Source organism: Nothobranchius furzeri, chromosome 6 (genome assembly GCF_043380555.1).
Source record: "Nothobranchius furzeri strain GRZ-AD chromosome 6, NfurGRZ-RIMD1, whole genome shotgun sequence".
In the NCBI taxonomy this organism is placed as follows: Eukaryota; Metazoa; Chordata; class Actinopteri; order Cyprinodontiformes; family Nothobranchiidae; genus Nothobranchius; species Nothobranchius furzeri.
The window spans coordinates 38,812,772-38,827,708 of NC_091746.1; the positions used below are offsets into that span (position 1 = coordinate 38,812,772).

A 14,937-nucleotide genomic window follows, 5' to 3' on the forward strand; every position below is an offset into this window, starting at 1 on the left:
AAGGTTGGATTAATAAATAAATTGATAAACTTATGTTAGCCTGATCAACTAGCATAAATCATTTTATAGTTACCAACCTCCCACATAAGCTGTTAGGGGCGCAATTAATTCCGGGTAGCCCAAACAATTGCTGAGAGGCTTGGCTTGCCTCCAGACTTCTCTCTAGTATCTTAACCAAAAGGTAACGAGTTTAAAAGAAGTGTAGCACTCTGGGGCTGGCTATTCGTGCAAGTCATTTCACCTTTAAAATAAAGGACAAGATTCTAATTAGGTAGTCCAAACCCGGATCTGGTACGATTATACTCGTCGATACACCCCCGAACCCTGATGGATGCACCGTCTCATAAGTTCTAACGGAACTGGGTTTTAAAGGAACCGGTAAATGGGACGGGCACGCGACAAACCTAGCTTGTCTGCAGATTCGCTGTAGCATCTTTCATAGAGAAGAGTTGTTCTCCTGAAACCCACCTTTCTGACTCATTTCATATTCATCATGTTGTGAACTTTTAACATCCAATTTGTCTTTATTTTACCTTTGACCTCAAGGTAATTGTTCTGGTACATCTGAGATTGGCAGCTTTCTTAAACAAAAACAGTTTTTTTATCGTAGTAGGATGGGATCTGGAATGTTTTGAAATGACCTTTAACCCATCACAGATGGATGAGTGGCAACAATTTCTTCTCTATCATTGCTGATGTCCTTTGTCTTTGACATTGTGTTGACACACACCTGTACACTCCAGACCACCAAGCCAACAAATCACCTACATTTAAGCTGGAGCTAACTGTTTGATGTTCATTTAATCAACACTGATCCAATGATATTTTTTCTCTTTCAGTTCTGTGGAAGATGGACTTTGTTTTATGGAATAAATAATAGCATTGTAGAACATATCTTTGTTTTGTGTACATGCGATTAGGTTTGGTTCATTTCAGATCATCAGTTGGGCGGATCGGGTCAGCATCTGCAGTGATGCAGACACTAAATCGGACTGTTGTGGTGAAAAGAGAGCTAAGAAAGCATAGCCAATGTACTGTACCAGGTGATCTTCCATCTATGATCATGAGCTGTGGGTAACGACAGAACAAGATCCCGGGTACAGGCAGCTGAATTGGGTTTCCTCAGTCAAGTGGCTGGGCTCAGTCTTAGGGATAGGTTGAAGGACATTCTGGAGAGACTCAGGGTAGAGGCGCTGTTCCTCCATGTTTGAGAGAAGCCAGCTGAGGTGGTTTGGACATTTGGTGAGACTTTCCCCTGGACGCATTCCGGAGTAGGTGTTTCAGACATGTCCGGTCAGTAGGAGGCCTTCGGGTTGACTCGGGACTCATTGAAGAGATTATATCTCCTCGTTGGCCAGGGAACGCCCAGGGATCTTGCTGGTGGAGCAGCTACCCCCACAACCCAGACTCTGATAAGTGGGTCAAAAAGGACGGACAGATGCATTTTAGATCATGTAAAGAACAGATGACTCCATTGTGGTGTTATAGAAAAAAACCTAGAACAGGAACAGGTTTGACTACTTTTCTTCTCTGTCTGGTAATCTCAATGAAATCCACCATGAAGACTTGATTGATTAAAAAAAAACTTTAGTTTTAAAGTTGTTCCATCAGATGTCTACGATGTGCATGGTTTTGTCTGTTAATGACTATTGCTGTTGTATGTTTGCAGAGCTGGGAAAGCAGTCACCAGTCTTCAGTCACATTGACAAGAGTGGGTTGATTGGGTCTATTAATAATACCATCACACTTGTCTGATGTTTCAGTGCAAGGAACAGTCTCCGAACATCTATCACAATGATGAAAATAATAAGAGTTTTTTGGAGGACTTGGGTTTGGTTTTTGAACATTAGACAGAAGATGTTTCGTCTAGGCGTTTGTGAGTGTGTGTTGTTATGTGGAGCTGCTTAAAGGATTCTAAGCTGTGAAAGCTGAAATGAGCCTCTTGATAATGGTGGTGTGGCACATTGAGCTTAATACGAGTTCATCCAGAATTTTAAAAGAGTTTTTTGTATTTCCTGTCTTGAGATGAAACGCTGTAGAAGCAGCCCTTCTGACAACACAAAGAGGATAATAAATCCTTAAAGACGACAGGGCCGGCCTGTTTTCAGTCTCACCTGGCTCTGTTTGAGTTACATTACATAAAAAAACGGGTTTTAGATGGTTTCATTTCAGTTCAAGCATGGCTGCCTGTTGTTGTTAGGCTGGGGGAGGAAGTCATGGGAAGTGTGTGTGTGTGTGTGTGTGTGTGTGTGTGTGTGTGTGTATGTGTGCATGTGTGAATGCTGCTGTGTGCTGTTTTTGAACTAAGCTGCTGGAGATGGCATTTTTGAATTTACGGCAGAGCGGTTTGCCTGTCTGTGCATTTCTTATATTTTTCTTCCCCCTCAGTTCTCGACTTTTGTCGTGCTTAACAGCCCAGCTTCTGCACTACATTCCGTGTGTGTGTGTGTGTGTGTGTGTGTGTGTTTGTGTGTGTTAGTGTGTGTGTGTGTGTGTGTGTGTGTGTGTGTGTGTGTGTGTGTGTGTGTGTGTGTGTGTGTGTGTGTGTGTGCATAAGCGTGCATGATCTGTTTTTTCTATGGTAAAGATTGAGGTCAGCTTGGCTGGACTTTGGCTGCACTGTCCAGATAACCTGGGTTCTGAAAAGCCCATCACAGTGACACAACACCCCACCCCCACCCCCCCACCCCCCGAGCTAACTTCTGCTGCATGATTTTTATTTTCCCACCTACCTCATCATTAATGATGATTTATCCTTTTTTTTAACCCTCAGATAAAGAAGTGTCCCTCTCTACCCAGTCTCCGGCGGTGCCTCCTAGCAGCACGAGGGAAGGCAGTACAAAAGGCAAAAGTCCCGATGTCACAGCAGGAGGTTTGCTACACTCTGTGCTGGCTCAGAAAGCACGACTTGTGTCCAAGAAAGGGGAGCTCGTCCCCTCTGCACTGCCCCAGAATCTGCTCCCTCTTCTGGGCAGAGGACTCAGTGTCAGCTCCCTTTCTGGAAGACCTTCCCTCGAGCATCAAAGCGGGGGATTACTGACAAGGGTAAAGTCCCCAGAATCAGCTTCAGAGTGTGGCCAAGGCAGCCTTCCAAGTCAGCCAACTCCCACAGACACACACACTCAGCTGCCTCACACACAGACAAACACACTAGAGCCAGAGGCTAAGAGCACCACTGTGGGAACCATTCTGGATGTGGATTCAAGTAACGAAACACCTTCACCAGGTAACACTATTGTGTGTGTGTGTGTGTGTGTGTGTGTGTGTGTGTGTGTGTGTGTGTAATCTACACAATCTAGTTTTCTAGCAAACTGGACATGTTGCATTTGTACTCCTATCAGCTGATGCTTTTTGACCCTCTTCGTGCATTTATATCTTGATCTATTTTTCTTAGACACACAATTATTACTGTTTAGACATTTATTATATTTCTAAAGAATATGTGGTTTTGATTATGAGGGTCTAATTATCCACAATCAAAAACGCACATCAAATAAGAACTCAAGTTTGAGAAAGATAAATAACTAAATGTATTTACTTTGAAACAAAAATCTTGCCTAATCTACTTGGAGTATGTGTTTTTTAATGACCATTAACTAAGAACTTTCATTGCTACACCGACGGCACACAGATTGAACCCACCACCGCAATTCCTCCTACCTGTTTCCCCACCTGTCTGGAAGACATCTAGAGCTGGATGAACATGAACTACCTTAAATGAAATGAAATAAAGCAGAGGCCCTGGTCATCAGCTCTAAATCTTGCATCACCAAACTCCAAACCGCTCCACCTCCTCCCATAGTCCTTGATGGGCATCCTGTCCATTACTCCACACAAGTCAAAAGTCTCAGGGTGATTCTTGACAACACCCTTTCATTTGCACCACATGTTCGCAGCATCACCCGGAATATCTTCTTCCACCTTGGCAACATCTCCAGAATTCATTCATATCTGTCCCATTCTGACACTGAAATCATGGTTCATTCATTTGTCATTTCCCACATCAACTACTGCAATGCCCTGCACACTGGAGTTCCTACCAAACTCAGGGATGGACTGCAAATAATTTAGCTGCCCAGATTGTCACCGGCACTAACATCTCAGAACATATCACTCACATTCTAATCAAATTTATTTATTTATTTATTTTCTCGTGTCCTGTCTGGCTATGACGCAAACAGAATTAATGTCTGAATGCTGGTGACAAGCCTTACAGATTTACTCTCAGGTGGAGCATCAAAGCTTCTGCTTTTAGTGTCACGCTGTCACGTTGCGAGTTAGGAGGAGGTTAGGACCCTAAATGCAGAATACCCCAGATGACACGGGGCAGAAGCGGTTTATAAAGTAAAATTCATTTTATTAGGATGAGGAACAAAAAATCCAAAGGGCAGGAAGCCAAAAATCAAACTCCTGAACACCAGGAGAACGAAAGCTCACATAGAACACAAAACCATGAGCTGCCCCAGAGCGCATGGACCCCGGGAAGACTGCAACCAGAAAAGCCCCTGCCCCCCTCAAGAGGCGCAGAGGATTGCCCCGGGGGGGGGGGGGGGGGGGCACAACCAGCAGCCGGCAGAGTCCCGGGGGATATCAGCGGCAAGCCCACAGGCCCGCCCGCAGCCTCCCACCCCCAAGCCGGCCAAGCAGTGGCGGCTGGCCAGTAGAGGGCAATAGGGCGCCGCCCTCCCAGTTTTTCCGTGTTTTTAATTTTTATTTTAAAAAATAAATAAATAAAATTAACAATAATCACATATTCTAAGTTAATTGTGTGTTTTGTAACAAAAATAAATCATATATATATATATCTATATTGGTCTCTGCCGATCTCTGCCGAGCGGTGGAGGCTGTGTGCTGTTTTTCAATCGCCCAAACAGGACGAGACCAGCTGTCCAATTGCTGACAAGAATATCAAAGGGTAGGAATGGGAATGTATCCAATCAGCGTCGACGTTGTTTCAGAACGTTTCAGAAGCATGATGGGCGATGGAGCTACCGCCAAAGGATTCGTTGGTGTTCGGTAGAACTCGGCAGAGTCGTTTTTGGTCGTGACGCAGATGTAACATGGACGCCGCCGGTGACTACAACCAGCATGGATACCGGATCTCAGCAGCCACTGAATTCAGTTCGGTCTCCTCCAGTATCCGTTCGAGAGGAGAACTATGGTGGAAAAACTTAATGTCAAAGAGCTTGGACCAGATCAGCCCGACGTAAAGATAAGCCAGCAGGAGAAGGAGAGAGGTAAACTGTACACACTAGGCTTCTCCCAAAATTGGCTTGGCTAGCTGGATGCAATCACGCTAATGCGTTATTTTGCTTTCCGTGTTTGTTATTCAAAACAGCTGGGACAGATAAGGCATGGATGAGTCAGGAGTTACAGACATGAAACATTTTTCTGAGAAGGTGAAGAAACACGAGTCATCCCGGGCACACATGGACAACACGGTGAAGCTAGCCATGCTAGGCAGCAGAGCTAACGTTGCCATGCAGGGAACAACAGCAGCTGGGTGCAGAGGTAAGCTGTACATTACATTTCTGTGAACAAGATAATCAGAATCAGAAATCCTTGGTTGTCCCACAAACCGGGACATTTGTTTAATAACATGTTTAATGTGCAATAACTGTAAAAACTAATTTCAACACACATACTTATTATACATATTTAATCACGTAAATGTGTATTTCATGTAAATTTGTACATACATCAATCTGATTCCATTTTACTTGTTACACTTCTGCTGCAGCAAACAAATTTCCCAGCTTTTGGGACAATTAAACATTTCTGATTCTCAATCAGATGTTTTTACCTCAAATGTAAAAACATCTGATTGAGAATCAGGTTTTATTTTCCCAAAACTGGGAAATATGACATTTGTAAGAGGATACTGATGACATTATTTCCTATGAAAGTGTTTCCTATGTACTTATCTGTTGTTTTTTATTTATCATATGACAGGTTTTTCACACCATCCTGAGCCATGCAAAAGAAGATTCTTGTCACCACACCCATGACCACAGCCGAATCAGAAAGGTGCTTTTCTACTTTAAAGAGGATTAAGACTTTCCTTGAGGAACACCATGACACAGGATGGGCTGAATGCTCTTGCCATGCTCTCCATGGAAAAAAAAGCTTGTCACAAACATTCCTGACTTCAATAAAAAGCTAATCGAGAGCTTTGCCACTCAGAAGGGCAAAATTTCTGTACAAATGAGGTATCACACACACAAATGCATCCACTTGATCTTTGTATAAAGTTGACCTTGGCACAACACTCCAGAAATATTTAACAGTGTAAATTTCTGGCGTTTTGTCTAAGTGGTGTTTACTACCATTACTGTAACAGTGACCTGCTCATAATTTTTCGTGTTCACTCAAATGTTGAAATTAAACAAAATGTTTTTGTTACTTGCCTCTTGCATTGCCTATTTACCATTTATGGTCATGTTATTTTATGTGCAATTTAATGCAGTATTTTTCAACCTTGGTCCGCAAGGCAGCGTGCCAATAGTCAGACACACCTGGATTAATCAGTTTGTCCAATGATGTAAGACAGGAAATAAAAGAGCTGTGCTTAATTCAGGAAATAGTGAAGTTGTGCACAAAGCTCAGAAAGCACAAGTTTGTTTAAAAATAAAAAAATAGCACAGCCCCACCAAAAACATTTTTCACCAGCCGCCACTGCGGCCAAGCCCGGAACCCAGCAACTCCGGACCCAGAGGCGACCAGCCCCGCCGGGGACCCAACAGAGCTCAGGGATTCAGATCCCACCAGTGTTGGTCAAGTTACTTGGAAAAAGTAATTAATTACTAATGACTGATTACTTCCCCCCCAAAAGTAATCCCATTACTTTACTGATTACTTATTTTCAAAAGTAATTAGTTACTTAATTACTTAGTTACTCTGTGAAAATATGAAACATAACCTGACTAGCCTATATTCCGTCATATAAAATTCAATCATGAAACAGTCTGTTCTTAAATTTTTTTTATTGGTTTTAACTTTTTACTTTACAAACATTGCATGAAGAAAAAGCTAAATAAACAAATGCAACCGGCTCTGATACATTCAAAGAAATTAGTTTAATATATAAACCTGTTTATTGCACATTTCACCACAATTTAAGAAAAATAAATAAGGTTTTTTCTCATATTTATGCACATACCTGCATTTAAAATGACTAACTTTTGCAGTGTTTAAACTTAGAGTAACTTCAAGTGAAATACAACTAAAATAAATAAAAAATACACTATAGAGCTCCGGACCCCATGTGACTCAGTTAGTAGACGCCATTTTGGCATGCAAAAAAAGGTAAACAAACACGGATGTAACCATGAACATGAATGGGATCCGCTTGGATTTTACTTCGTCGGAGTTTACTTCACACTTTAAAACAGAAGAAATCGTTTTATATGGTCAGAAATTAAATAGACTAAACATCTCCGACCCTTACCGTGCCCCTGGGATACTTTTTAAAAACGCCAGAAGCTGTCGGAGCGGCACAACACCGGACCTGGCCGGGGGAACCCCTTGGGATTCCCCCGGCCGGAGGAGCTGGGGAGAGGTCTGGGACTCTCGACTCTATTGCCCGCTCCGACGCCAGAAGCTGTCGGAGCGGACTTCTTACCGGCACAACACCGGACCTGACCGGGGAACCCCTTGGGATTTACCCGGAGGAGCTGGCTCCGGCGGCTGGGGAGAGGGAAGTCACGCTACTGCCCCCGCAACCCGACTCCGGATACGCGGATGAAAATGGATGGATGGACGGACAAATAACAGATTTACACGTAAGTAGTCTCGGTGAGACAGATAACAGCAATCCAAAGTGCTTTTTATGTGTGATCTGACAATTGATCAACCATTGCTTAAAAATTAAATACAGCTTAGCCGATTAATTGCTGTCATCATAAAACACGGAAACGGCAGCACGCAGAAATCACGAGGCAACGTTTTACGTGATGTTTACTTGTTGCTATGAGTAATAAGACAGAAAAAGCCACGCCAAAATAAGTTTAGGAAGCCCACTAAGAATCATAATAAAAGCATTTAAAATAAATACCATACACAGTTGAGGAAACGTTGGTTTAAGTACCTGATATGAAGTGGTCGCTGCATAAGCGAAATCCTTTACTCTCGGGATCCCACAGTTTCATTTTAGCCCGGTCACTAGCGCGTTTTATTATAATGATCCAACGTTTGCGGCGCTCCGGATCTTGGGGAATCCTGTAGATGGCTCATTCCTTATGTCGTCCGTGTCTGTTCTGCATCCTGGGGCACAACAGGAATCTACCATATTTCCCGTTTGATTGAGTTTTCTGACAATAACAAATAGTCCAGCTGCCGGCTTCTGCATGCCAATATGGCGCTGTTTCGATTTGAACTGTTGCATGCCGGGAGAAGTGACGTCAACTACCGGAGCTCTATTCCATTTAATAATTTTTTTTTAAATTGGTGAAGTGGAACTTAGAGTAATGGCATAACAACCAAAACAGAAAATTCAGTTTCAAGCTACATTTGTCAGTGTACTGTATATGGCTAACCAAAAATATGTTATTTTCAATTATGTTTTCACTTCATGACTTATGAATATCTATCAAGCAAAAACCTGTAAATGTAACTGACTCCAAAACAGTTAAAGCAATGCTTTTTTTAAACATAAAAACCTGTTTTCTGCACATTCCACTGTCTCCTTCTGCATATTCTTCCATATAAAATAAAGTAAAACATTTTTGTCACATTTACACTCACCTTTTAAAGCAAATCCAACTAAAACATTGCCAAAAATAATAAAAATAAATAAAATTCATGTTTCTGCCATACAGTATGTTTAGAAGTTGCTGAAGTGCAAAGAGGACGAGTAATACTAATTCTACAAAAAAAAAAAAAAAATAAATTCTGTTCCATGCTACATTTAGACCCGGTCTAAAATTATGACTAACCTAAAATTTACCAGATGTTTTGTTTTCTTTTGGAGTGAAGCAGTGGTTATATCGCATCAGCAGAAGCTTCTCAAACCTTCTATCAGATAGTCGGTTTCTTTTCGGGGAAAGCAGCAATCCACCTAAGCTAAACTTTAGGTTACTGTCGTAACCCCGGTTCTCTGAGTAACATGAGTGAGATGTCTCACTATGGGATACGCCCCTCCGCGGATTCCTCAGAAGCACTTATCTCAATACGCCAATCCTGATTGGCCAGTGACCGTGACGTACGCGTCCCCATGCTACTATAAGTAGCAAGCGTCCCAACGCACGCACTATTCAAGATAAACACCTCTTCTCGCTTCGCCCAGCAAGAAGGGTTGTCTGGTGAGACATCTCACTCATGTTACTCAGAGAACCGGGGTTACGACAGTAACCTAAAGTTCTCTTTCTTAACATTCGTTTCGATGTCTCACTATGGGATATGGAGACTCCCGTATTGCCAGACAGCTTATCCAGCGATCACCAACCTACAGGGATACGTCTTGGCCCGCCAAAGACCCCACACTCAGAATCGTGTGAGTCATTGCAGGGACCGAAACATCAAGCTTATAGAAGCGTGCAAATGCAAGTGGAGAAGCCCAACTTGCTGCAGCACAAATCTCCTGGATTGACAGCCCCCGAAAAAGGGCCCAAGAAGCAGACAGGCCCCTAGTAGAATGGGCCCTGAGCCCAACAGGTGCCTGAATGCCCTGACAGGAGTAAGCCATAGAAATAGCCTCCACAATCCAGTGGGAAAGCCTCTGCTTTGTGATGGGTTTCCCCTTACGAGGCCCACCCCATGACACAAAAAGCTGGTCCCCCCTGCGAAGGTTCTTTGTCCGATTCACATACTCCTTGAGCGCGCGAATCGGACACAGCTTGTGCCACCGCTCCTCCTCAGGAGAGGAGAAGGGCGGTGGGTAGAAAGCTGTGAGGATAATAGGAGAAAAGGAGCCCACCACCTTAGGCACAAAGGCAGGGTTGGGCTTCAAGGACACCTTCATGTCACCTGGTGCAAACTGGGTGCAGGATGGGTGCACAGAGAGAGCCTGTAAGTCACTAACTCGCTTTGCAGATACCAAAGCCAGGAGTAGCACCACCTTAAGAGACAGGATCTTAAGGTCCAGGCCGTCCATAGGCTCAAATGGAGGCCCGGAGAGGGCCGACAGCACCAAGGACAGATCCCATGAGGGCACCAGGGGTCGAGACACAGGGAGAAGCCTGCGCGCGCCCTTCATGAAGCTACACACCAGGGGGTGTTGACCTGCCAATTTCTTACCAAAACCCAAGTGTCGGGCGGAAATGGCTGCTAGGTACACTTTAATGGTGGAGAAAGCCTTCTTCCCATCCAACAAGTCTTGCAGGAAAGACAGAATGACATTCACCGGGCATTGGAAGGGTGAGACCTCCCTGCCCTGACACCAGGCTTCAAACACCCTCCATTTACAGTCATATAGGGTCCTAGTGGAGGGGGCCCTAGCATTCTGAATGGTTCGAATGACTGCCTGGGGCAGCTCTGCTGACACTAGTCCGCACCCCTCAGGGGCCAGGCCCACAGGGCCAGCCGTTCTGGATGAGGGTGGAAGATCGAGCCTCCCGCTTGGGACACCAGGTCCCTGCGAAGCGGCAGTTTCCAAGGTTGGCCCTCCAGGAGCTGGAAAATGTCCGCCACCCAATGCATGGCTGGCCAGAATGGGGCCACCAGAATGAGAGTGTGGCGCTGGGTTCGTACCCTCAGCAAGGTGGATGGTATCAGGGCCACTGGGGGAAAAGCGTAAAGCAGACCCCGTGGCCAGTCGTGCGCCAGCGCGTCCACGCCGAGTGGAGCGTCTCGGTCGCGCAGGGAGAAGAACAGAGGACACTGAGCATTCTCCTTGGAGGCAAAAAGATCCACTACGGCTGTGCCGAACCGGATCCAAATCTGTTCCACCACTGCTGGATGCAGGCTCCAATCCCCGTACAGGGGTGTCCCTCTGGACAACAGATCCGCCCCCCGATTCAGAACACCCGGGACGTGGGTGGCTCTGATTGAGAGGAGATGCCTGCTGCACCATAGGATCAGTCTGCGTGCCAGTGTGTGTAACCGCATGGAGCGCAGCCCCCCCTGGCGGTTTATATATGCCACAGTCGTGGTGTTGTCTGTTCTCACTAGGACATGATGGCCGGACAGAAAAGGCAGGAAGCGCCTCAGGGCCAGAAAGACCGCGAGGAGTTCCAGATAATTTATGTGTGTCCCCCAGAGCTCTCTGCTCCACACACCCCTGACAGAGCGACCCTCCAGGAGCCCCCCCCAACCTGACAGGCTCGCATCTGTCGTGACCACTTTCCTCACGAGAACCAACCCCAAAGGCACCCCTTGTGCCAAGAGGGAGGGGTGACGCCAACAGCGGAGCGCCGCGACGCACGCTGCAGAGACCGTCACCCTGCGCGCTCTGTGGCGCACTGGAGAGAGACCCAGAGAAGCCACCCAGCGTTGAAAATCTCTCATGTGTAGACGGCCGAGTGGTACCACTGAAATAGCCGACGCCATGAGACCCAACAGCCTGAGGCATAACGCAAACCGCACCGAACTGTGTAGGCGGAAGCGCGCCAGGCAGAGCGAGAGCGCGTCCACGCGCGGTGTCGAGAGACGGGCCGTGAACGCCCCTGAGTCCAGATTCAGACCTAGAAAGGTTATTTTCTGGGAGGGGAGTAAAGCGCTTTTCTGCCAGTTTATTCTGAAACCCAGACCACACAAGTGACGGATCACAACCAGCGTGTTTGACGCTGCCTCCTCTCTGGACCGTGCCAGCAGGAGCCAGTCGTCTAAATATGTGGCCAGTCGAATGCCCCTCCCTCTCAGAGGGGCGATCGCCGCCTCCGTACACCTGACAAACACCCTCGGGCTCAGCGAGAGGCCGAATGGGAGCACGGTGTATTCGTAACACACTCCCTGAAAGGCAAACCTCAGAAATTTCCTGTGTGGAGGGTACACGGGAATATGAAAGTATGCGTCCCTCAGGTCGATTGAGGTGAACCAGTCGTTCTGGTGAATCAGACGCAAAAGGGATGAGAGCGTGAGCATTTTGAATCTGTACTTTCTGAGGCATCGGTTCAGGGCCCTCAGATCCAGGATCGGGCGAATCCCGGTCCCTCCCCGTTTCGGGACCAGGAAGTACCTGGAGTAGAAACCGCTCTGAGACCGATCGGGAGGCACAATGCATATCGCTCCCTTCTCCAGCAGGGAGGAGATTTCTCCCTGAAGGATGTGAGCTGACGACCCCTGGGCGTGGGAGAACACTACGCCGGAGAATCGAGGAGGAACTGAGGCGAATTGGAGCCTGTAACCCCTCGAAATTGTTCTTATCACCCAATGTGAAGCAGAAACCGCTGTCCATTCCTCCATGTGAGTTGAGAGCGGTGACACAGCCGTGACACACGGAGCACCAGCTCCCCCCAGAGGTTGTGGGGCAGCAGTGCTCGTGGCAACCACTGCGCATGCGCGGGGGCTTTGTGCTTTGACGGCCCAGGTGTACGGGGACGACCCGTGGCTGGCTAGAAAGTCCGCCAGGGGCCGACCCCGCCTGGGACCGCTCATGGGTAACATTTTTATTGATTTTTGCTGCGCCCTTGACATTTTGTCTGGATGCGGCAGCGAACGTTTTAATGCTCCTTGAGCGTGACATGTTTGTGAAAAACAACAATGTGAGTGCTTGTGACGTGTGTTCTGAGCCGGCACAGCCGGCTGCACGTCCTGGCCCCACCCTGGACCGCTCGGGGACTCTGCCGGAGGGGTTCCGTGAGGGGGGGAGAAAGCACCATGGCAACGTTGAACAGGAGGGGCTGGCGAACGGGGAACTGCCAGCTGCAGCGTCGGGAGGGAAAGAACTCCGTCAGGCTGCCCTCTTCTTCTTCCTCACCTGCTGACCGCCGGGTCGGGTGGATTGTCCCGGCGGCGGAGCAGCTTGGTTGCCGGATCGCTGAGGCCACACTGGTCGAGGCGCTGAGCCCGAGGGAGCTGGTTGGACAGCTTGAGGCTTCGGGCGCTTTGGGATCCGGAACTGAGGCTGGGCTCGGGGTATTGCCTGAGGAAGGTTCGGCCGAGCCGGCAGTGCCGGTGAAGGCTTACGGGGAAGGCAGAGATGAAGGGCTTCATCCTCTTTCTTTTTGGCCTCACACCGTTGCTGCATAGATGCCAGGGCAGAGCCGAAAATGCCTTCAGGCACGATTGGCATGTCCAAAATGTCCTCCTTCTCTCTATCAGAGAGGTTGGTGAGGTTCAGCCAACGTGCACGTTCCTGAAGCACCATCATGCCCATAGCTTTCGCCGTAGCCTGGACCGCGCAGCGCTGCACCCGCAGGCAGATGTCGGTCAGTACGGTGATTTCCTCCCACACCTCCGGGTCCGGCTTCGTATTCATGTCCTCACAGAGCTCGGCTTGGTACGCTGAGAGCATGGAGGAGACATTCAAAGCTCGGACCGAGATGGCGGCAGCCTTGTACGCCCTCTCGTTCAGCGCCGACTGGAAGCGGTCCGCCTTTGCAGGGAGAGCGGGAGGCCTGGAGGAAGTTGCCGAGAGTCGTGGGTGCAGGTGGGCTGCAACCAGCGGTTCCATCGGCGGCATGCGAAGCATGCCAGCCCTCTCCATCCCCTCGAAGTCCAGCGAGGAGGCTCCTTGGACCGGAGACCTTGAGCTGAAAGGGTGTTTGTCCCAGGAGGACCTCACTTCTTGGAGAAGCTCCGGGAAGGCGGGAAGGAGGGGCTTTGCCGCCCTTGTGGCCTGAGGCAGCTTCTTACCCTCGTAGCGGGACCTGACAGCCTCAGTGACCACGGTGGGCCAAGGGATGTTGAGCCTGGTCGCAGCGCGTCGGCAGACTGACTGCATGTCCAGGTGGGCGGCCGGAGAAGCCGCTCCATCCCTGGGAGAGGACGGAAAGCTAGGCATGGAGGCCTGAGCGACGGGGAGAAAGACGTCGTCATCCTCGTCCTCCTCTGAAATGAGGAGTTCCGAGGTGTCCTCGTCGTCTCCGTAGTCCAACTCCAACACGTCCTCGACGGGGTGGCTCGGACCGGCCAGTTCGAGCTGTGAGCCCCAGCTGAGTTCGGCACACGGTTCCGGCTCCGGGAGGGCATGTTCGCTGGCGTCCCCAGGCGGTGGCCCAGGGGCCGGCAGGCAAGGGTCCTTCCCCGACAGGCTAGCTTGGCGCGCTAGCCGCCGGCGAAGGCTCTTCAGGGTGAAGCAGGCACAGTTCTCACATGACCCGGGGACTTCCAATGCCAGCTGGGCGTGTTCCAGCCCGAGGCAGCTCGAGCAGACCTTGTGCGGGTCTTTGCTTGAGATTTTGTTCCCACAGGTACAGAGGCGAGCTCCTGAGCCATCGACTCCTCTGGTGGGAGGAGCGGCTTCCATGTTGGCTAACTGGTGTGTTAGCACAGAACGAACAGATGCACTGGAGTGTGAAGCTGCTCGTTATGCCCCGAACCTATGGTGAAGGTCAGGACAGAAGGACGGTAAGTTAACGTTCGGCGACGGAGAGAATATTAGAAGGCTCCGTCTGTGAACAGTTGAGCTAACTTACCTCAGAGATAAGCGACCACCGAAGCGAGAAGAGGTGATTGAATAGTGCGTGCGTTGGGACGCTTGCTACTTATAGTAGCATGGGGACGCGTACGTCACGGTCACTGGCCAATCAGGATTGGCGTATTGAGATAAGTGCTTCTGAGGAATCCGCGGAGGGGCGTATCCCATAGTGAGACATCGAAACGAATGTTAAGAAAGAGAACAGCCTTTCCACTGGTGCACTGGATGGAGTTGGAGTGTTGTACTTCATGTAAATCTTTTTGACAGTTGGAAACTGATTCAGAATCTCAAGCTCATGCCCTGACCTTACATAGTCAGTTACTTCATTTTCTGCTGAGAAGGATTCTCTGGGTTGGATCTCAAAGTCAAAAAAGTCCATCTCATCTGGACTGGCTGGAGGTTGGGAGTCTTGGGGAACATCA

The 14,937-nt window shown here is 48.2% G+C and overlaps 1 protein-coding gene and 1 non-coding gene across 3 annotated transcripts in view; both read left to right on the top strand.

The window, feature by feature from the left end:
* The window catches only part of LOC107395585 (seizure 6-like protein), a 454,127-nt gene that overhangs the window by 353,839 nt on the left and 85,351 nt on the right, over positions 1-14,937 (top strand). For both annotated transcript variants that reach the window (XM_070552211.1, XM_070552210.1), the window contains exon 2: positions 2,774-3,226. In XM_070552211.1, the coding sequence (XP_070408312.1) occupies positions 2,774-3,226 (453 nt within the window). The remainder of the gene's footprint in view (positions 1-2,773; positions 3,227-14,937) is intronic.
* Positions 4,618-6,402, top strand: LOC129159248 (uncharacterized). Its single transcript, XR_011520838.1, has 3 exons — positions 4,618-5,237; positions 5,339-5,511; positions 5,953-6,402. It is a non-coding gene; the product is annotated as an uncharacterized protein (transcript).